General features: G+C 39.1%; 1 protein-coding gene across 1 annotated transcript in view; it reads left to right on the top strand.

The window, feature by feature from the left end:
- The window catches only part of CLINT1 (clathrin interactor 1), a 46682-nt gene that overhangs the window by 4346 nt on the left and 18670 nt on the right, over positions 1 to 23666 (top strand). The window contains exons 2-4 of the mRNA XM_063168931.1: positions 21037 to 21141; positions 21810 to 21906; positions 23347 to 23455. Of these exons, the coding sequence (XP_063025001.1) occupies positions 21037 to 21141; positions 21810 to 21906; positions 23347 to 23455 (311 nt within the window). The remainder of the gene's footprint in view (positions 1 to 21036; positions 21142 to 21809; positions 21907 to 23346; positions 23456 to 23666) is intronic.

Raw genomic sequence — 23666 nt, 5'->3', positions numbered from 1 at the left:
TGCTTTGTGTTCCCTGTGAGATTTCTAGGGGAGCTCTACAAAGAAAACCCTATGGCTTAAAAAAAAACAACCCAAGGAATATTAAAAATTCCTGCTAAAACACATTTTAACTTGTCAGGAACTTGGAGATATCAGCTTGCCTAGTGGCCAAGTTCAAAAGTCAGCCCATCATCTCTTTTTGGTTGAGTTTCCTCTTCTTGAAGCAGAAACTGCTGATTCTGATTTTTCTGAAAGGTTCCTGCATGTTGTTAACCTGCACAAGGGGTTCAGCTTAAAGCAGAACACTGTTTGTGTGTTTATAGGTAACAAGGCCAGCTGGGCTCCTCATTGCAACAACTTCTCTCTTTATATGTCATGTTAACATTTTTGCTGCCTGGTTTCTGTCACAGACATGTAGGACATGCAGCAGCCAGGCTGGAAAACCTTTGGACCCATTGAGATCAGATTGCTGCCTATGTAACAGTGTGGTGAGACCTCAGAGCCACTTTCTTTAACATTCCATTGCCATTCTTAGCTTTTGGGATTTTCTGCATGCATGACCTTAATGTGAGGGAGCTCCTTTTAAGCACCTTTCCACACATCACAGGATAATAAACAGTCTCATAAAAGAGGGGTGAAGGTGACAGATCTGAATGTAGTTAGGACAGTATTATCCAGATGTTCTTTAATTCAGGTAAGGTAGTTGTCACTTACTTAAAAGTTAAAGGAGAAGGCCTGTGAATTTCTTGCTAGTAATAGGGATATGACAGTTGGCATACTCCTGTTTTGTTCTGTGCTCCTTCCAGCTCAGTTTTGTCCACCTGAGCCCAGCTTTGCTACTACTGCTCTAGCCACACCTTTGTAGTGGCCCAGCAGGAACGTGTTTGCACTCCCTTGTGTTGCAGAGCTGTTTCCATGTGCTTCACAAGCTTGATGAATTGCCCAGTATATAATAGTTTAATTTCTTTTTAAATGGAGAGCAAATAGTCTTGTTTAGAATTGATTGTAATAAGGAAGCATTATAACACTTTAAAGTGTATTTAAGATGTAGCCACTTGGGTCCTCTGTTATTTATTCGTTTGCTTCAGCTATGCAAAGAAAAAGGATTTTTAGTGTTTGGGGAAAAGGAAGGATTAAAGGAGCTGTTGTCATGAGCTCCAATAGAACTAGGCAGGGGACAAGTTCTGGTTGATAAACAGCATGTTTTCTTTAGTGCTTCTAATTGTACCATCTGTAAAGAGCAGGGTAAATTATTGGTAAAATAGCATGAATTACTGTTTCTATTGTTGTTGCAATTTCTTGCTGTTGTAACCTAAAGCATGTAATGAGACCCTGCACTTCACTCCCAGGTCACGGATGAGGGAAGCTGGTAAGATAATTCTGTCAAGTAAACCACTTCACATTGTGCTGGTAGCAGTTAAAAATCTGCATTTGTTGACTTCGAGTCTCCTGTTGCTGTCTGCTGCCTCATGCTATGTCTGTAGGACACTGATGTGATAAGTGCACCCCAGTCATTTACCCTACAATTACAGACCTTGCACTGACTTTTGATTGCTCTCTGCCTTTGGAATGCTCATGTTTGGCCAGAAATAGGCAGGACCCCATGTACCCTTAGCTGGGGGTTTTCAGTCCTCCAGCCTAACTACTTTCTCTTTTTAATGTGCCTCTAATTGTTCTTATTTACAGGCGATTTTCTTGTGGTTGGTGCGTTTGTCCACCCAGACTCCTGAGCTCTTTAATGAAATGCTGTTTGCTCATTCAGTAATAGCAGGTATTATTGTAAATGATCCATCATAAAATATATCCAGCAGAAGAGTAAATGACTGTCTAACATTTGTCCATTGCTATCTGAATCTCTTGTAAACTCTTTTGCTTCAGTCCCAGGATCATTTAGTTTTCTCTGTATTTAAGATTTATTTTGGTTTGCATAAGCAAGATCTTCAGGGCAGTGAACACTTCCTCAGTTTTATGTAAGGGACAGTTAGTTAACCCTCACTGCATGAGTTATTCTCCTATTGCTGCTGAAGAGGTGCCCTGCTGATAACTGCTTTAAGAACAGCATTTTGTATTACTATTACAAGGCAGATGATGATGATGATCTTCAGCCCTGGAAGTGTTTGTCCTCTGCCTGGTTACCAGAGAGCTGAGAGAGAGAAGAAAGTCTTGGCAATACAAAGGAGGGCTGGATTTGAGCATAGCATTTGGCTCTGCAGCCAGGCATGGCTGTGTCTGCCAAGTACTTGTAACAGCAAGTTACCTCTGCAGGCCTTCCTCCTTCCCTTTAAAAACTTGCAGAAAGTTGCTGGTGTTAATAAGGAAGAAAACGGGTTCTAGTCTTTGGGCCATGTAATTGAGTATGGGAGATAAGCATCTCTGAAAGTATTATGCTCTGTTATCTCACATACATAGGTACAGTGTTCTCTTGTTTGAATATTCAGCTGGTGAATATTCAGTAATCCATCAAACAGGCAAATATGACAAGCTGATGGATTTATTAAGAGTTGGCATAGGGTAGTTGTGGCCAAGCACAGTTTCATCAGCACACTCCAAGTGGTGCTTTTGTTAGTACTCCTTCAAATGTGTTATTGCCATTTTCCACCCTGTGGTAGCTGACAATAGTCTGTATTGTGTTGTGTAAGGCTAGCTCAGGTGTTGGCTTAATGTATTTTCAAGGAATCTGAATGATGTATGTGTGACAACTTCTGTGTTCTTGAAATGTCTCTAAAGCAGAGTTTTGTGTGTCCTTGCCAAGCAGGACTGGGCTCCTGCATGAAACTGGTCAAGGATAAGAGCCTTACCTACATCACTGTGTGCAGCTGAGAGCAACAGGATCAAGGTGCTTAACTCAGTTCTGTGCTAATTCTCTTGGTTGTGTTGCCAGTTAGTGTATTACAGAATATTAGCTGATTTGCATAATTATTTCATATACAAGGTATAATTACTTCCAAAGCATTGGACACACTACTGCTTTCTCTCCTCAGGCTTTGCTATTTCAGTGTGCAACTATAAGTGTTGCAGTTGTCCTAAAATACAATCTTAAAATGCTGATCTGATTCTTTTATATTTGTCTCCATTCATTTCAAGTGTTAAATGAATTCCTGTATTTATATGAAAATGATGTTTATTTCTAAAAACAAAGATGAGCCATTGGGGAATGAGTGAAGCATTGCTTCACAGGATGAAGAACACAAAAATGTAATGATTGAGAGTTGTATGCTTCATTCTGAAACTTTTGGAATATCTTTCACTGATTATTCTGAAGTGTGAGTACAGCTTGTCCCAAGTCATAATGCAAGAATTCCAATTTGAGCTCATATCCAACATACAGAGTGTGACTGGCCTGCTGGCCTGTTGCTTCAAGTATGTTTCAAATACTTTGCTGGCATGTGCTTGATGAGGAAGTTCAGCTTCCAAATTACCCCTGTGTGCTCTGAACTTAAACTGAGATGATATTTAGAGAAGAGGGGCAGGAAATTGAAACTCCTCGAGAAGAGCTGTTCCCTTTAATAGTTTTTTTTTACTCATACAAAGCTGTACAATGGCATAACATTTTGTTAAAAGTTGGCTGTTTCACAGACTTTGTTTAAATGCTTATTTCAATGTTTTGTATTTATAAGGCAGAACTAATGAAGAGCAAGAGAATGAAAAGCAGTATTAGTAGCACATGTACCAAGTGAATAGTCAGATTTGCAGTTGGTCTTTTTCCAGCTCCTTGTAGTGATCTGGATCTTATTGACACAGGTCAAATATGGACCCAGTTAGACACAAGGATCGACAGCTGCTGTCGTGTTTTGGTTTGGAGCAGGAGCTTTATTTACCTGTTCCATTTGCAATGAAGAGCTGTTACACAGCTGAACTTGAACGATGCTTGGTGGCCTCTTTAGAAAGAGCAGAACTCTCCAGAGCAAAATGGTCCTCCTGTTCTGCAAAACAAGATCTGATTCTAACTGGGATGTACTTTTTTTTTTTTAAGATATGCTAAGGTCAGGTCATGTGAAATTGGTACAAGTTGGTACCTTGCTTCTTTCCAGAAGCTGTATAAAAGTACTCTTATGCTCTGAGTACTCTTGAGTATTATTTCAGTACCAGTTAGAAAGAGTATTCATTACTTATTCTTGGATTGTGTGCTGTGTAATGATGGTGTTTGGGTTCCTGTGTGAGGAATTGGAAAGAGGAACAGACCCAACTGGAAGCTCTTTCTCTCCCAAAAGGATTTTTTAGATTATCTGGGTTTGAGTTAGAGTAGTTCCCTAAACTTATTTGCCATGCAATTGTGTTGCGTATTTGAGAAAGCAGTGTTGAGATGAGAAAGGAGATGAGAGGGACCCTTAAAGTTCTTGTGTAAGTGGAGGACATTGGACACAAGGTTAAATCTCCCCTTGCAGTTGCCCTGAAATCTCAAACACAGTCAGCACTTTCACCAATAAGAAAACATAACCCAAGCCATGAAATCAGAGTTTGTAGTTTCCCACTCAGTGTAAGCGTAGGCTGATGGTGAAAGAGGTTTCACAGCCTCCTGTCTGCCACAGCCTGCACACTTCTCTCCCTTTGCTGGCACTTGCAGACTTTCTGCTTGATGATAGAATCTCTGACTAACCAGTTGTTTTTGCCAATTTAGTTCTCCACTGGATTGGTTCCCTGGTATAGTTAACTCCATCGTCACACAAATATTTGTCCTGGCATAAAGGAGGGAATGGTGCTTGGGCAAGAATAAGTGGCTGGGGGCAAAGTACAAGTTGAGAGCAATACACCCTTAGCTTGTGATTTCACAAGCAGGTTGAAGAGCTCTAAGATTATTTTTCTACTAATACAGAACTAACTCATTTTTATACCTGGCCATTCCCTGTCTTTGCCTTCCTTGTGCTGCTGGTGTGTGGTTCAGTATTTGCTTGTGCTCTCTTGCTGATAAGAGCTAGAAGAGCCCCCATAATGGTTTTAGGGTTCCCAACTGATTTGGCCACATGTTCTGCAAACATCTGCTCATGGCACCACAAATGCTTGTGGTGATGGGGAAAGGGCAGGAAGGTCAACTGTGGGAGCCTTCTTTCATGATCAGACATTTTTGTTGTTTAAAACTTTGCCCTTAGTGGTTTGTTAGCTGCAAGTTTAGATTTATTTAAGGTTGTTCTCCTGTCATATATCACAACTTGAAGGCCCCAAGCCAACCTTTCTATTTGTATCACTGTTGTCATGGGGAGGGTTAGCACCAATATTCTGGTTGGAAGTTCACAAACTTCTAAGAAAGGATGTAAACTGAAATACAGTTTAGTGACTTGTGTGGGGCTACTTTGAATCATTCAGGCTCAAATTGATCTCAGGATCCAACAGATCTTCATATGAGAAGCTTTCAATTCAGTTTCTGCAGGTTATTGCAATAGAAATACTGGTGATATATATTTGGGTTATATCAGAGTGGAGAAGTGGGTATTCTGTGTAGACTGTTACTTTAAATAGATTAAATCTTTCTAGAGGTGTTTGGTTTGCCACTAAGAATGAAACGACCGTGACACCAATGTTATCAGGGTCTGTTTATGGGTTATAAGGAAACCACCTCAAAGTTGTTGAACTTTTTCCTCCCCTCATCCAAAGGGTGTGTCCTATCCTGACCAGTTCAATATTTACTGCATGCTTAATAGATATTAACTGGTTCATTTGGGATACAATTAGAAATATTAGTGTATATTCAACTTATTTAATGAGACTGCCTGCATTTTTTTTAATCTGTTGTAATATGATGAGATCTATTGGGAGTTAGGGAGGTTTTTTTTTTTTTTCCTCTACTCCATTCTGAGTCAGAACAACAAATATGTTTCTTGGTGGTTACTCTCCCCATCCTGTCAAGCTGTTTAGAGTCATCCTGATGTAGGTTGCAGACTGTGCTCAGTGTTTCCTCTCAAGACATTACTTTATACTTAGTAAACAGATACCTCCCTGTGTGATTTTTGGAGGTGTGTGCTTTGTTTTGCGTTCTCCAAGACTACTCAGTTAAAAGGTTCTCTAAGATTATTTGGGATGTGAAGAGAAGAAGGCTTTTGATAACCTTAAATAGTTTTATTGGAGTTGCAGTAGGTGAATGCATCTTCTGAAAAATAAATTAGTCTTGGTAACTTACATCTACTAATAGAGCTGATATCTGAAAGATTGCTGTCACTTTTAATTATTCCTTGTTTTGACAATTACTGAATTATTTAAACTGTGTCTCTATATGATCATGGGAAGTGTGTGGGGGAAACTCTCTGTTCAGAGGTATTTATTGCCTATATGAGTTAACTTCTATCACAATGTTCTGCCTCTCCTTGCTACCAAACAGTTGATGGCATTTCTTGAGACAGCTTGAAAACGTAGTGCTAATAGACTCCTAATTGGCAAGTGCAGTCTCAGCCTTCAGCCTGCCAGAGTTGTTTTTTTGTTAATTACACAGTAACTCCTGTAGCTGCAGACATTAGCTCAGAAAATCAAGTGATCTTACCATTCGTGGGTAAATAAATAAATAGTGCCCATGTTGAGCCATTGTGAAATTTGTTTGTTGCAAATACACAGTGTCATTTGAAATTACCATCTCTGTGTGGTCAGGAACCAGAAACTGGGTCTCTGAGGCAAATGGAGCAGCTCCTGTTACCTTTTTAGGACATGAGTTACTTGATCTGCTGGAGGAACCAGTTTAACAAAGGGATACCTATGAAAGGAGAGGAAACATCATTATCCTCCACAAATAAACATGGCTTGGAAATGTGAAAGTTAATTTGTCTGTAATTGACCAGATTCATTTCACAAAAGAAGACTTGCTCTCAGTCAAAGTGCTGAACTTGTGGGGTTTTGTTTGCCAAGCTTTTTAGTTAATGTGAGATACCAACCTAAAAATTTTAATGAAATAACATTAAAATGACATAGCTGTTGCAATACTTGTTCTGAATGCTGTGTTCTTACTGCTCGTGCCCATTTTTAGATACTCAGCTCTGAATAGCTCTGGAAGGACACTGCCATTAACTATTAACCAAAATTTCTTTGTTCAGGTGCTTAATACAGCAACAGAAGGACTGCAAGGTTGTAACTTACCTTCATGGAAAATAAAATTACTAAAGACAATTGGTGTTGAGCAAGTTTAGTCTATTTAGGATTATGGTGATTACTTTTTATTCTTGGATAAACTTGTAGCAGAGAAGAAATGTAGTAATTCGGGTTTATTAACAAATGAAGAATCTGAAGTAGGAAAGTATTTGGGGCTTTTTGTTTGGTTGGTTTTTTTTTAAACTTTATTTTGTCTCTACCTGTAAAATCTTGGATGCTCCCAGCTTATTCTGCAGAATTATCATTGCATACTTGCCTTTAGTCTTTCCATAATATAATGGACATCTTTTGAAATTGTCAGATTATAATACTGAGAAGGTTTCCCCTTGCACAGCCTTGCTTATGCTAAAGGTGTACAAAGTACCTGCTGTGAGACTGCAGTCTTAATTGCAATTTAATTATAAGATGTTGAATTTCTTGTTCTTTCTTGTTAGCAAGGTGGGATGCAGGGAAAGGTTTTGGTGTTTTGAGTAGCTTCCTTCTTGGGAAGAGGGAGGGGATAGTTTTGGAGACACTGAAACAGAAGTTTGAAGGACCTTGATTGTGTTCTCCTCTGTCTGTGTGCAGTGGAGTCAAGAAATAAGTTTCTGGCATCCAGACATATTCCATGTAATCTTGCATAAAGACAGCATCCTCCTTATGTTGTCTGACATGTAATGGTCTTCTGGATTGGATTTCAGTATTGGATATGAAAGGAAATTCTGCAGGTGCATTTGAGCTATTGAGTGTAGCAGCTATTGTTGCTCTTCATGGAATAATGGGAAAAATCTTGTTTTCAGCTTCAAATAGCAAACAAGCAGACTGAAAGGAACCAATTTTGAGAAGAGAAGCTGATCACCTTCTCTGTAGTGACATCAGTATTCATTTTCTGGTTTTATTTTGATTATTTTCCAGAAATAAAAGGTCTGGAATCTGATGTTGAGGCATCTTTTGGGTCTTTTTGCAAACAATAGCAACTGTAGAATTAATTCCAGTAAGCTTGGAAGTAAGCTTAGTAAATGAAAATGCACTTCACTTTATAATAGCCAGGATAAAGGTAGTGATCTCACTCCTCCTGAATACCTCCTGCTTAGCAATTCCACTGCAGGACATTTGCATAAATGAAGGAAACAACTGCTTATGAACCTGCAATTTGATTATTTGGTATGAACTGTTGTTTCCTCTTCCTTTCTCCTGCTCAGAAGTGCAGTTCAGCTTCTGCCTCAGCCTTAGGGCATTTTCCAGGGCACAGGGCCATATTAAAAGTGCAGTTGAAGGTTTTCTGGTTTAGTTGCTTTGTTAGTGTTCAGAAACACATAATCACGTAGGGATTATATGTGGTGCTTTTTATTAAGAGCTCTGGGAATCGGGGTATATTCAACCCAAGCTGACTCCGACCATACACCCGAAATGATCATGTTTTATACTCTATCATTACATAACTTTCATGTTAATTATTAAACTTATATTGTTCTATTGTATACATAAATTTAGCCCCTCTGAATTTCCAACATAGTTTCTCACTATTCTTCTTATGGTTATATAATAATTACATTTAATTACTAAACAATCATCACATATAACAATTATATAATTTATCATACTGCTTACACAGGTGCAGTTGATCTGGGAAAGCACAAAGCCTAACATTTTAGATTCTATCTTTAACTTTTTCAGGGTTCCACTATCAGCTTCACCTGCTACTTGGAACCATGCTTGTGTTGATGAGACACGTCCCAGGCTTTCCTAGGAATGTGTTGCAATACTTTGCTACCACACAGGTGCAATGGGGAGCTGTACAGAGTCATGGCTGTCTAGTTAAAGGCAGGAGGAAGCTGCAGGCCCTTCACAGCAGTCTGGGTGCTGGGGATAGAGAGCAGCTTGTGTTGTAGAAGGTTTGGTGTGTTCAGTGAGTGTGATTTATGTGCAGTTGGGTTGATGTTGTCTGACCCTGGCTGCCTGCAGCCTGAAGGGCCCGGGAGAGGAGCTGGTAGGAGTTGGAGCTCTGGGGGTAACAAGGGCAGCACTTCCAGAGTGGGACTCCAGACTGACCTGTTCATGCTCTGTACTTTGCCCCTGAATCTGATCAAAGAGCTTCTAACAGGTGCTTGCTGTTGGCTTAGAGGAGTTACCTGTACTCAGGTTTATGTCTCAGAAATGATCACAGAAAGAAATAGATACTGCAAAGTGCAGGGGTGCCTGAGATGTCACAGTGCCAAAGTGGTGATAGGCAGCAGAGAATGATCAGTTTGTGTGTTAAAAGCTGCAGTGCCTGCATTGTTTAAACTTTTTTCAGCCCTCCCTGGTGGAACAGCAAGCATGTGTTTAGAGCAATGCTTAATTTGTAATAAATCTAGAATTAGGGCAATGTTTTAATGGTACTCAGCTTGCAATGAATGGATAGCTGAAACTACAAGGATCATTAAGCATGGCCCATTAATGTTGGGTGTTGCTTTTTGGCAATATTAAACTCCATATAACTGCCTGTTCATTCTTCTGTCCTCACCAAAGACTCTGTCAACTGACAAATTATTAAAGCAGTTCTTTGAGTAGGGAAAATCTGGATTATTTAGAGTTCATTGTGATTAATGTCACTGAATGGATCTGTGCTGTTCACAGGTGCACTGACTCCCATGCAATGTTCCTGCTTTTCCAAGTAAAATCTCCTACCTGAAACTGTTCAGCTAATACGCTTCAAGCATGTATGGCATCAGGAGGTTTCCTTGGCCACTTGGTGCATTTCTGTGGGCTTAGAACGTGTACAAGCTCTTCATGGTGTCAGAAAACTGGTGTGAAGTTGTTGGTGAACACATTTTAAATGAGTAGTGAGTGAATGGTTACAAAGAGCACAGAGCTGCAGGAGGTGTAAAGGGAAAGTGGTACTTACCAAAGCACTGATGTCTTTTGGGGATCATCTTAAATCATTAATGCCACATCTTATGAAATTCTGAAAATTTGAGGTACTTCCTTAAGAAGTCACTACATTTGGGAGGAACATTTGGGAGGGTGTGGAGTGTCATGCCTACATAATACTGTGTATTATTTTTACTGTGAAGTTGGTGGTTTGGTTTCTTTCTTTCTCCTCCCTATCTTTTGCCTCCATTCAAGGTCACTCTCAAAATTTTTTGTGGTCAGCAATAGGAAGTCTGAGGTACACAAGTGAGTTGGAGTTGTACAGCTTCAAAGCTCACTGGTGCCTCATGCTGAGCATAGCTACAACTTCCTTGTCTTCTGAAAACTTCTGTCCCTTTTGTTTGTTGTTTTGAAAGAAGGAGAGGACCTTATTCTTCTTGTAAATATTTTTCTCTCAGCATCAAAATATTGTGCCCTAACCCTGAAAACTCAGTGACTGGGAGTACTTGTGAGTCTCTATGTGCTGAAGATTTCATAAAATACTTGAGCTGTGGGCTTGAATGTGGTCTCTCAATTCTGTGTGCCTACAAGGAAGGAAGTAGCACTTGATACTAATGTTGGGGAGGAGTTAGGCCACGCTTTATGAACCAGCTTTATATCTGAAACCAGCTTTTTATCCTCAGGGAAAGTTACACTCCAAGTTACATGAATGCTACAAAACCCTAAGAAACACAGTTGGAGAATGTAAACTATGTGTAAAAGTTCCTCAGTCTCTCTTCCCCCAAAATAATGTATTTAAATTCTAGTTTTATGTTGTAATGGTCTACCAGGGTTTATTGGGATTGACATTTTTGTGCTGGTATTTTAGTCATACAAAAAGCCTTCTACCGAAGTAGTTTTTCTGTTAGATTTCACTTACACTCTGTCCTATTTGATTAAACCTTTGTTTCCAGTAGGAGTCATGTTACCTGACTGGATCACAAATAGGGAAAAATTAAAGGTAAATCACGTGGTGGAAAATTTATGATGGCATTTCCTGACTCTTGAAGTGCAGTCTGAATTCTGTAACGAGAGGTACTTAAGTCTTAAAAAAAAAAAAAAAAAAAAAAGTTTAAATTGTTGCAGCTTGTTTGTTACAGAAGAAAAAAGCTGAAGTTGTAAGGAGCAGAGTGGCAAAATAAGTGTGAGGATTGAGCAATAGCAAATTGAGTCACAGCGTGCATCTGGAAGTCTGTTTAGTTCTGCAGTTACAAAAGGTTACACAAATTTCATGTGCCCACCTCTTTTTGGACTATGCAGCTGCTCTTGTGTGACCATAGCTTGTTGAACTTTGGAAGAGATTAAATCCACAGGAATAGGAGCTGCAAAGCAGTGACTGTAATCTGCTGTGCCAGATGGAAGCTCACAAGAGGCAAGGAGACTGAAAACCTGCACAGGGCAGTACCAGCATCATTTTTGTGTCTGGATCAAAACCAGAGTTACTGTTCAGTGTGTCACTGTCCCACCAAAGTGTCAAGTGTGGCCTCAGTGGCAGCTTTTTTCTCACTTGTTTGTGAAATTGGTTTTCATGCTTAAGTTTAATCGGATTTGTCACAAGAATGCTTTGTGTGTAATTGTCCTCCAATTTCAACTAAAAATGTGACCTAAAAACTAATACTGAAAACAAGTAGAAATACTATTATGGTGGTCTTACTATGTAAATGAAAAGGAAATATTTTGATTCATTCTACTTGTTGAAGTGTAGCATTTATTTTTGTAAGTTACCTTTTAAAGAATGCTTTTGAATTAAGTATAATAAAATGACAACACTATTAAGCCTTCAAAAATGGAGCTGCAGAAATGCATTTGAAGGGAAGATAGTCTATAATGGGTGAAGTTTAGGGCATGGTAACTGAAGAATGTGAGGGTGGACGTTTGGAATGAAAATTTCCCATTAAAAATGGGGAAATAAAGAAATGGGTCTGAACTTTAAATGAAAAGTACACTTTGTATAGTGATTCAAACCCACAATTAGTATTATGAACAGGGCAAAGTTCTTGATGAGTTTGAGAAGTTATTTACTACCACATAAGATACATAAAGCAGCCATGTATCTGTTGGTGAACCACAAGGGATTGTTTTATGTAAGAGTATGAAAGTATTAACACTGACATACTGCAGGGAATCTGCAGTAGGAGAGGTGAAATCAGTCTTAAATCAAGTGGGGGAGGAAGTGTTTGTTCCTTGCACAAATACACTTTAAAACTGCCGTGTTCCCATGCCTCATGTTCCCAACATCTGCAAAAAATAATTCAGCTGTAGCAAGAGATTACAAAACCTTTTAGGGTATAGCATTCTGCAGTTGGGAACTTCTGAGAGGGGGAAACTTTGAAAGGGAAGATTTTAGTAAGGTGCAGTGTTGGTTTCTGTGAGTGAGAGGTCTGAGTTCTCTAACAGGCTGCAATTTAATTTTTAAAGTCACCGTTCTTTTTGACAGTGTGTGTGGTGGATTTGGGGCTATTTTGTTTACTTGGTAGTCTTTTGTGATCAGAAGTTGTAAGGCACAGGAAATAGCTTTATAGTTCCTTCCTCCCACAAGTTGTAATTCATTCGTGGCCATCAGGATGTTTTTCTTGGCTTATCTCTTTCTGTGCAGTTTGCCTTGCACATCTGCCACATAAATTATGAAACTGAACTTGAAAAGCTGAAAATGTATTTCATATCCTACGGTATATAATGGAGATTGTATCATTGGCCAGGAGGAGTGTGACTGCTCCTTGCACAGAAGGTCTGCAATGATACCTGGCATTCATGGACTGAACTGGCTGGAGTCATATTTGTAATGGTTCTGAGGAATGGCTGAAAAATAAAAACTTCAAACGGTCAACAGCACTAATGCTGTGCTGTTACCTCTCTGTAACCTGAGGTATTTCTCCAGACATTTTGGCAGATGGGTCCCCATCTGTTTCTTTGTTGAATGTGGACTGCTGGCTTCCTATTTGGTATCCATATGTTTTATCTGTAAGGCTCTAAATCTAAGCTGCATGTTTTATAACAAAAGTGACATTACTGACAGGAGCAAAATGAAAATGCATTAAGTTTGTTACATGTTTTTTAGTTAGTTTGTCTTCACCCTGCAAGGGGAGAGAGGCTGGCTGAGATGGAATACATGAGTTCACTGAAGGGAAGAGCAGCCCCATCTTTATTTGGAATGGCTTCTCTGAATAATTGTTAATAGCATTAGGTGCATAGATTCCTGAACATCATTGTATTGTTTGGGATAACAGGTGGATAAATGATGTCCTCTGTCTGTGAGCCAGTCTGCACAGTGAGCTCTCTAAGATAACAAGTGACAGTGTCATAGGGTAGTGAAATCTTATCCCAAAATGCATTTTTAAATCTGATCCTGAAATGCATTTTCCGCTTTGCCTTTGTATTAAATCCTTTCAGTTTGCAGATCACAGGTTTGGACCAGTGATCATCTGGAATCCCTCAGAGCCTGAAGGAAGGGATGCTCACAGAAACAAGTGGAGTTGATGGGTGCTGCCCCTGCTTGTGGGGTGCTGCCCCTGCTTGTGGGGTGCTGCCCCTGCTTGTGGGGTGCTGCCCCTGCTTGTGGGGTGCTGCCCCTGCTTGTGGGGTGCTGCCCCTGCTTGTGGGGTGCTGCCCCTGCTTGTGGGGTGCTGCCCCTGCTTGTGGGGTGCTGCTTGCTCCATGTCCTTGCCTCTGGTGGTTTGGGAGGCTGTGCTGTGGAGGTCAGGATCAGTTCTTTTTTAGCTCACCGATTCTAATGCTCTCTTGAAAGTATTTCATGCCCAGATGGATAAGTATTAAATGATTTTTTTAATTGGCAAAAGTGTTTCTGGTAACTAATTAACAGTTTAATAGATGCCAAGATTCCTACACCTGGGAGTGGGGGAGGTGTATCCTGTACTCAGGCAAGTTGTGTAGCTTTTTTATTTACTGTGTGTTCTCAGTAGTTGAAACTAACTTGTGCACACAATTTTAAAAAAGATCATTTAACATTAAAGCAGCTGCTTTGCGTTCTCAGAAAGCTTTCCCTCTATTTCTACCCCTCCTTTACAGAAACCTTTTAATCTAGATACTAAAAATAGTTTAGATGCATGACTCACAGGAGTTAAATGGTGAGATGAGGTTGTGTTCACTCCTCTCTGAGGGCTTCATCTTAATTACGTGTGTGTCTGTGGGTGGGGGTCTTCTAGATAACTGTATTGTGAAAATACTGCCAGGGCCTACCTTGTCTCTTCTCCAGATGGTGAATGTTCACTTGGCTCGTTATATAGTGCATTCAATCACTTCATATTTTTAAAAAACAAATACAGCTATAATCTCAAATGTCTAGAAGCAGCTCTATATTATGTTAGTGTCATTTTGCCTTAAGCTGTCAGCCCCTCTAACGTTTTTTGGGAAATCTGAGCACAAATTGCTGCTGTTGCATTTGGATAATACTCCTAAAACATGTGCCATGGGTCATGTGAGCAGTCACTCGTGGTCCCTTTCTTGTCTTAGTGGGTGACTGTGGTTTCTCAGTGAGAGGGAGCTGTTGGGAAAATCAGCTGCTGGGAGACAAAGGTTGTTCCCAAACTGCAGGGGCAGGGAGCTGGCCCAGCCTCCAGGTGTGAGTTACTGCTGCCTTTGTTCAGAGCTTCACCTGCAGCTGTCACCTGGGTGCCTTTCCATAGAACTGGTGGGATGTTTAGGTGGAGATAGGAAAGGTAAATAAATGAACCATGTGCGTGTGTTCTTCTCTATTCAGTTCAAGCAAACTTCCTTGTGCTGTAACTTAATGTTTTCTTAACTATTTTATGCCTTTTATGAACCTTTCTGGTTGAATAACGCAGTCCCCACTCAGTTTTAGACCCAGAGCTGTGGAATAGTTTCCTCACTGGGGTTTGTCGATGTGGAATGTTACTGTGATGGTCTCCTTTGCAATATCACCAACTGAGTGATGAGATTTGGTTCAGAGTCAGTAACATCTGCTCTGTCAGGACCAAATTTAAAGTGTGCTTTGCCTTTATTCACTGTGAAAGTCACAGGAAACACAGGGAAGACTTTCTAAAAATAAGGAAGCTGCTAACAAAATTACTAAAAGAATGAGATTAAATTATTAGTATGTGAGACTCACTATTGAAGGGATAATGTTAAACATGTTATTCAGAAGATAAAATCATGTTGTGTCTGTTTTGGCACGTTAAATAACAAAAGGTTAAAATAGTTGCTTCTTGTAAGACTTTGGCACCACACTTCATAGTGCTGTACACTAACAGAGCTTCTCGTCCTCTGTTTATCCAAACCCTGCCTGCTCTAATAGACTAAATTCTTTAAAAAAAATTCTTTAGTATTGCTGTTTGTTTGAATAGCATTAATGTTCATACTGGATGTATGGTACATACACATGAGTAAAGCTTGAATTTTTATTCTTCTGTGCTTAGTCCTTAAGCAGATATTTGCAGAATGGTGTCTCGTTGGAAACTGTTAATGGTGGTAAGATGTACAAAGTTTCTCATGTCAGCTTTTAGTATTTTAGTGTTCCCAGTTGTAAAATTAAAAAAGAGGAAAACAGAAGGTGCATAATCCAGAGGTGTCCTTGGTGTAATAGTTAAAGGCAGAATATTATGCACATAGGAGTCCCATGTATACATGATATTGTAATTGGTTTGAAATATACATTGAAAAAATGTAAGTGCATAGCCAGGTTTCTTGTTCCTGCAGCCGAGTCCCTCAGCACAGTGGGCAGCTTCCCAGAGGCTTGAGAAGTGTTCCTAATTAGGCTCACCCTGTCCAATCCAATACCTTTATCATCACTATAAAGGAACTGTTGTAATGTCCCCTCTCTGTGGCTTCTGGTTATTTTAGTTGTCATAAGATTAGACCTGGCATTTCACAAATCTTCAGTGGATGTGATGCCCAGAGTTGTGCCTGTGCCCTGAGTGACGCCACCCACATCAATGGCAGCTCTAATCCTGCCCATGCCTTCATGGAGGCTCTGACTCACCCCAGGGCACAGTCAAGGCTTTTCTTGCATTTGTGCAGGAACATTGGCAAAGATCTGTTAGGCTTTCTGATTGCTGAATATGTTTTCAAGTAAGTTCCACTCTGAATGGATGGATAGATATTTATTATTCTTTCATTACCTTTAGTCTATAAATACCTCCTTTTCTCATGGTGCCTATTTTCTTGAGTGTAAGTTAGCTGTGCACATGCTGTTCAAAGGTTTCTGCATGTTTAAGAAACTACTGGTATTTGAGCATTCATACAAAATGCTGAGTGTTTTTGATATTTGAAGACCTGAAAATTTGATGTATAACACTTTCTTTCCTAATGAATTATTTTCTTAGGAATAGTTATCCAAGAACATTGCTCCCAAAATCTGCCCATAACCTGTGAGCTTCCTTTATGAGTTGTGATTTCATGCACTTGAATGTATTGTCAGTGTGGTGAGGGAACAGAACACCACTGACCATGGAAAAATGTGGAAGATAAAAGAGATGCTGGGAAGGGAGCATGAAGTGGAAATCTCTGTGTGATGTTCTTTAAGGAAGGCCATGGGCAGTGGAGTATTTACTCCTTCTAGTAAGGATGCTTCATGCTGCATCCCGAGTTCTCATCAAAATGCTCAATCTCATAAACAAAAATTGTTGCATCTTATCCTTTAGCAGGTTTGCTGGCAGTGTATTTAAATCATTGCTATGAAATGTTGTTTGAGGGCTAATCTTAGAGTAGAGTAATTAGCTGAGGAAATACTCTTCCATTTATGTTGCTGACTATATGCAGAGCCTTGTGTCCCCACATCCATGTTTCCAGAGTTTCTAACTCAAGGTGTATGGTATAGAGAGAATTGGGGTAGAATTCTTTTTTAGTTTGGAAGCAGCAATGATTGATGTGGATAATTAGTTCAGGCACAACAAAACTAATTGTAATGTTACCAATTGGAAGCCATTACTGGAAGCAGTACAGTTATAGTTGTGTATAAGTGATTGTAATCTCCTAACAGATAATTGACTTCAGTTAGAGCATATGAATCTGTAGAGAATCTTGTAGTCCTGAGCAATGAAAAATCTTCACTCTGAAACAAACATTTCTATTCAGGATATAGTGTTTATTTAATTTTTTACTAGCATCTTGGGTGGAAGTACAATGATTTTACTTTGCCAGCACAAAAGTAATTTTAAAAATAATTTCTTAGTCTGGAATAGAAAAAAAAAATCTTTTTCAGTAATTGTTTTGTGGCTGTTTTATAGGGGGAAAAAGAAAAACTAATGGTGATGAAGCACTAATATGTTACTGAGAGCAGAATATACCTCATGCCCATCAATATGGGCATGAGCAATACAGCTTGATTCATGTGTAAAATCAGAAGCCTGAGCAGAGTAGGCAGATATATCTGTTGGAGTCTGTTGAAATGAAACACAAATAGAAGTTTTCTGCAGATACATTTATCACTTACTAGTGGTCATGTGCATTTCTGTCCTCGTTGTGGGTTACATTCAGTATCTGCTGACAAGGAGCAGGAAGACCGGGCTGCTCTTGGTCTGCCTGGTTTGTGTGTCATCTGTGCAGGGTTCCTGCAGTCTGTAAGGTTTTGTTTTCATGCAGGCCATCCACAAGCTGCCTTTCATTTCCCTGTTTCACTGAAAAGTGCTGAGGAAAATAATCTCAGACCCGTGGGATTTTTATGCTCTTCATGCCTGAAAGTTCAGATGCTCTCAGACTATTGCAACTGTAAATGTTGAAGTGGCAGATACTGCAGGACCTTTTGTACCTTCACAGATCCTCTGATCTGAGTTTTATATCAGGAGGTACAGAACTTTTTGTCCCCTCTTGCTGCCTAGTGTTCAGTACTGCTCTCCCCTTTCACATCCCTCTCCTCTCCCCCTCTTGCTTATTTTTTGGGTTTTTTAGCACACTGTAGGGTAATCCAGTAGGACCCAGTTGGAAATAGTCAGGTATTTACAGCTATTACCCACTGACTTTATTAGCAATGTCCATTTATTCACTTAAGAGGAATTTAGTCTCAGACTTGAGCTACCTGCTCAGTGTTGCTGTAAACTGAAGGTGCAAACATTTAAAGTTGCAAGAAAATTAAAAGCATTTTGCTCACTGCTTGTTCCATAGAGATGTGACAGTGCCCTCTCTTGGCTTTTGGAAACAATTTTATTTCTTAAAAAAGAAAATTATACTGAAATCACTTGGGAAGGGTACAATAAAGAGTAAAAAGAATCTGTTGTCATTAATCTGTTTTAATAGATTTAAATGTAAGGCACAGAAGAATGTAACAGTTTGTGATGTCCATGTCAACCCCTTTATTGCTGTACCCTTATTTTGCATGCAACTTTCAAAATACACTTTGCTGTTTAGTATCTTTGTCCATGTCAGAAGTTTCTGTAAATGTTCTTGTCACGAGATTGCAGTGGGGCAGGGTCTCGGTGAAGGATTCGGGGTGGCTCAGATGCAGAATGGGAGATAAGGGGTTGTCAGCCCTGCCTGAGAAGTTCCTTTCTGTCAGCCCCGGGCGTTCAGGGCCGTTTGTTTGCAGAGCAGCCTCTCCATGCGATCCAGCACGATTCCCTGGAAGCTGCCCAGGATAAACTAATCAGAGAGCCCCCCCTGGTGTCGGAAAGTGTCCTCGGATATTAAATTTATATCAATCACAGGAAGTCTTGGCAATCAAGCTAGTCACTTTTTCCCTTCACATCTGGACATAAATTATTTTTTTGCTGCAAAGGTCGCAGGAATCATGGGTAGGGCAGGGAATGAGGGCCATAGAAAACATGGGAAAGGAAGAATAAAACTGTATTTCCACCTTTTTAGAAATGGTTATTTTTAAGTGATCTGGAATGATGCCAAACTATACAACAGTGAGGTTTTTTTTTTTTCTCCTTGAAGTTTACATTTGTTCCTGAATTAAATGTGGCTCTAAGATGCTTTGGTTTGGAATGGTTCATTCCATTAGATCTCAGCTTGGCATTTAAAAAAGAGCTTTCTCCTAGTTGCTGAGAACAATAACTTTTCTGCAGAGAGGTTTAGAAGTCGAGTATGTTTCTGTACTTAGAGAGGCTTAACTGCATCTTTTTTCTCTTGGCATTACTTAGTTTCCCTTGTTTTCCTTCCGTTTCCCCCTTCCAGCCCTGCTGCTGCTTTAGCCACGTGCCCTGAGCTCTTGCATAGCCAATGCTGCCATTTGTTTTTGTACACTAAGTTTGCATCTCTTTAAGCATTTTCTATTCTTTAATTTTTTGCTCTAAGAAATTAAGGAAATACTTCATTTTATGCTTCCCCCTCCCAAGTCTCCATCAAGTCTCTCAACAAATGCTGAAGGAGGGGTTATAAAAACAAGCAGGACCTTTCCATTCATTTCCCTGCCTTTCCTTGCTTTGGACAAGGGACCCAGTGTGCTGGAAGCTGCAAATCCTGGAGCTTTGGGGTTGTGTTTTTTCCATACATGTGGGAAATAAAGATGGGCTTGGTTTACATTTGTATGTACAAAAAATAAAATATCAGAAACAGAAGTTTGAGGTGTATTCAGCATAAATGAATTTGTAAAACCTTAATTGCTGTTGTTCCAAACTGCTGCTGTGTTCTTACATGCTTGTTGTAATATAGATAGGTTCTGGGAGCTTGCTGATTATTTATTCAGTCATGTAACTTATGCTCTCTTTAGACACAAAGTTGAATAAAATCATACATCAGGATCTGACAGCAGGAATTTTCATGCTGAGAATCCAAGATTAAGTCCAGAAATTTTATTCTGTTTTAACAATTACCTTCTGTGTCCCCTTTCAGACTTGAGGGGATTTCATTCTTGTTTCTGCTGTTTATATCTCCCAGTTCCAAGATCTTTGCTGTCCTTATGCCAAATAAAATTGAGCAGGATTTGCTTGAATGCTGCATTGTGCACACTCCTACATGGACAGGGGGATAACTGTTGGGATGACTATTGAGCATCTTGATTTTTTTTTTTTTTCCTCCTTTTAGGTCATTCAGGTTCAGAAGGGGTTCTTAAGCAACAAATGCTTTCTCCACATTGCATTATACATCATTAGATCTTTCCTGTAGTTTACTTAATTTGTCATTGTGGATTGGGTTTGTGTTGAAACTCACAGGGGTTTTTCTTAGCTTCTGAATCAGTTATGATGTACTTTTAAGTAAACTTTCAAACTTATGACATGCTAGGTGTAAATGTGTTGTTTGAGTACAGTCCAGGTATGAAGGGAGAGCAGAGACCAGCGGCTCTCCTGTCACTGCTGATCTCATTGCTGGGGTGACTCCTGGTGCTCCAGAAGCAGAGAGGTTTTCAAATGTTCCCACTATGGGTGAGATTATTGGGCTGTTCACTCACCTTAGAAGATGAGGGAAATTATTGTTATCAAACACATCTGGATGCTTTTAGGGACACAAAGGAGGTTGCTGGGCTCAGATGTTACCTGTTTTAAGGATTAATTAAGAGGAAATCACATATTTACTATTTTAATATCAACATCATAGTAAGGCTTTTCTGTGACCTCTTGAAGAGACAGCCCAAGCTCCTTGCAGTATTTGCATTGCTGTAATTGTAACTGAGTGCTCTGCAGCTTCTTTGGCTGTTTTCCCTCAATTAATTAAATTCAAGCTAGGAAGCAGACTTTCTAGTGAATCTCATCTCCCTTACTTTAGTCTTCCATGTGATTTTTTTATTTGTTACTTTTTGACTAACACCTGTTTGGTACTGATGTTCTTGATTTTCTCTTGTAACATCATTCCAAAAAAAGTGCCTCTGATTGAGTTATAAATCCTCTTGCAAATAACTCTGTGCCATTACAAACCTGTAAGCAAGCCCTACCTAACTGCAGAAGCCATCAGCTTTGACTCTGGTGGTTTGGTTTGCATTTTAATTTGACCCAAAGCCATTTTTACTGGACTGAATCCAGCTGTAATGTAATCCCCAGTTTCTCATCTGTATTCTTGAAGACTAATAGAATAGTAAAACCTTCTTAAAGATAACTTAAATGTGGTGTATAGTGTCCTCAGGGTAACTTGTGCACTAAAGCTGTTTTCTTTCCCACTCTGTAGAGGTATCTCATTAAGTGAGATCTGCACTAGTGTCATTATTAAGTTTTCATGTGTTTCTCAGTTTTGATGCTAATCTTCATGTGTGTGAATTTTTTTTTTCCTTTGCAGCACCAATGTGGTTATGAATTATTCAGAAATAGAGTCTAAGGTTCGAGAAGCAACCAATGATGATCCGTGGGGACCTTCAGGGCAACTCATGGGAGAGATTGCCAAGTAAGTGATAATTTGACTCAGTGATGAAGAAAAGAAAGGTACATTTTATATAAGAATGTGAAATTTGATGCTAAATCAACTCTGTGGTATTCAGACTGATAATGCCCAAAAGTTGCTGTAAATAAAGTCTTAAGTTTTTTAATGCATAATCATAGAATGTAGTGAAAACTGTCAAACAAAAAATGAAGCCCCTGCATTTTTTAAATTCTTGATTTTTCATTTATGTATCTTCAGAATTCTTTCCATATAGCTGATTTTTTTGGAGTATTTATTTTCAAAGCACTTTCTTGTAGCTTCTACAAAAACAGCAAAACATGTTGAATTCTTCCTTGAGCATTTTCTTTCTGTTAAAATAAGTTTGGAAGTTCTGTGTTTGATCAGTTGCAGTGGTTATTAGGGTATTCATATTCAGCATTATTTTCATTACAAATTAGTGAAGGTTCTTTTACTACCTCAGATATTTAGAATTACTCTTTTCTTTTGTAGTCCTGGGATATAAATAACTGATGTAGGAGTTAAAACAGGGACAGCTTTTTCCCTTTAATGTCACCCGATGTGGCTGGGCTTAGATCACTCCTGCCATCTACTGCCAGCCCCGAGTGTGAGCAGGCTCTTGTGGCCAACCCGGGCAAACGACATTTCTGTGCTGCTTTTGTTCCCTTCCTTAGGGCTACGTTTATGTACGAGCAGTTTCCAGAGCTCATGAACATGCTGTGGACTCGGATGCTGAAAGACAACAAAAAGAACTGGAGGAGAGTTTATAAGGTGTGTAAGGATCAGGGCTTGGTGCTCGTGCAGTGTCCTGGTGGAGTTCTTGTTCAGATAATCCTACAGCACTTTCTCCTCTAGCAACATAGAATTTCTTCCCTAAATGTTTTATAATTCTGTCGGTGAATTCAAAGGTGTTTTTCAAATGCTGTGTATAAAAAAACCCACAGAATTTCTGGGTTTAGAAGCACATTAAGATGTTACTTAATGAACACAACAGAGCAATTCCATTTTGCTGCTATTCAGGTGTTAGACTAGTGCTCACAATTCCAATTTACCCAAAGGAATTGCTATGAGCTCCATGAGAAGGAGATGTTAAGTTACTGTGCTATCAGGAAAACATTTTTTGACAGAATTCAAGAATACCTGAAATAAAATGCAAACTAATCTTAATTTTCTGTCAATTTGTAATGCTTTAAAAGTTGTAGTTTACCTTTGAGTGGGCCAAATTTTCTTGCAGATCTTACATGACAGTTTTTTTGTCCTAATTGTGTTTTGGAAAAGATCAGAGTCATTTGCATTTTTCTTGTCTTTCATGTAGAAACTTTTTGCTTGAGATTGTGTTGTGCTGCACTTAAAGTGGTGTTCAGTGTTCACTGAATTATGCAAATATAACCTTCTTTTTTAGAATTGATGTATTAGACTAGGTTATATTGTGTTTTTCTTGATGCCAGGATTTTAGCAAGACACAATTAATTCTAAAGCACGGTTTGTGTTTTTCACAGGTGCTTGATGTTTTGTAGTCATAGTAATTGTTTTCCCTGAAGTACAATAGAAATTAATATTTAATGCTATCACACATAACTACTTAATGTTATAAAGACTTCTTGAAATTGCTTATCAGGTTTAGATTGGGTGAAATAAAATTATAGTTTTAGCTGATAAAGGCACTACTTCAGAGAAAGAACCTTATTTCTTTCTAGTTATAAATCCTCAACATAGAGAACTGAAATTAAATTATTATTTAAACTTCATTTGTTTTGTCACTTGTCTAAAGTCATCCTGAAATGCAGTTTTGTATATCCATTGAATGCTGCAGAAGGCTTCTTAAATTCCTGTAGGAGTTACCTTTCAGTGAAAGCCATTGGAAAATTGTGAACAAAAGATGCAAAAGAAAATGCCTCATTTCTCAGGTTAACTTTTTCTCCTTAATTGCTACTGCTTTATCTTAAAACAAGCAGTGGCTGATAAAGGTAACTACCTGTGATTTAGTAGTAACAAGCTGAAGTTTTAAAAATACAATTTTGATCGTCTAAAGAGCAAAAGATTGATGTGAGGAAAAAAATGTTTCCATGGGACTGATATAATAAGCATGTATTTAAAAAGGGAAGGTTAGTATTTACTAATTTGGGGAGGGGGGTAGGTTTGGGGTTTTTGCAAAAAAAGAAAGGTAGAGTTTTTGTTCATGCAATCATAAGGTGCTTTGTATTTTTATAGTCTTTGCTGCTCCTAGCTTACCTCATAAGGAATGGATCAGAGCGTGTTGTTACAAGTGCCAGAGAACACATTTATGATTTGCGATCCCTGGAAAATTACCACTTTGTAGGTGAGCAATAGAAAAATCTTATAAGCAAATTAAAACAGTAGTTGGAGTTGTCAGTCACCTGAACCAGCTTAGAAGCTTCCCCAGTCTAATTAAAATGTGACTGTTGCCAGTTGTGTGAAGAGTGCAGAATCCAAGACGTGGGGCCCTAGAGTATTAATTAGTGAAGACAAGAACTTGCAGAAAAGACTGGCTAATAACAACAGAACCAACA

Source organism: Melospiza melodia, chromosome 14 (assembly GCF_035770615.1).
Source record: "Melospiza melodia melodia isolate bMelMel2 chromosome 14, bMelMel2.pri, whole genome shotgun sequence".
Taxonomy (NCBI): domain Eukaryota; kingdom Metazoa; phylum Chordata; class Aves; order Passeriformes; family Passerellidae; genus Melospiza; species Melospiza melodia.
This window is presented reverse-complemented; position numbering and strand designations above follow the sequence as displayed.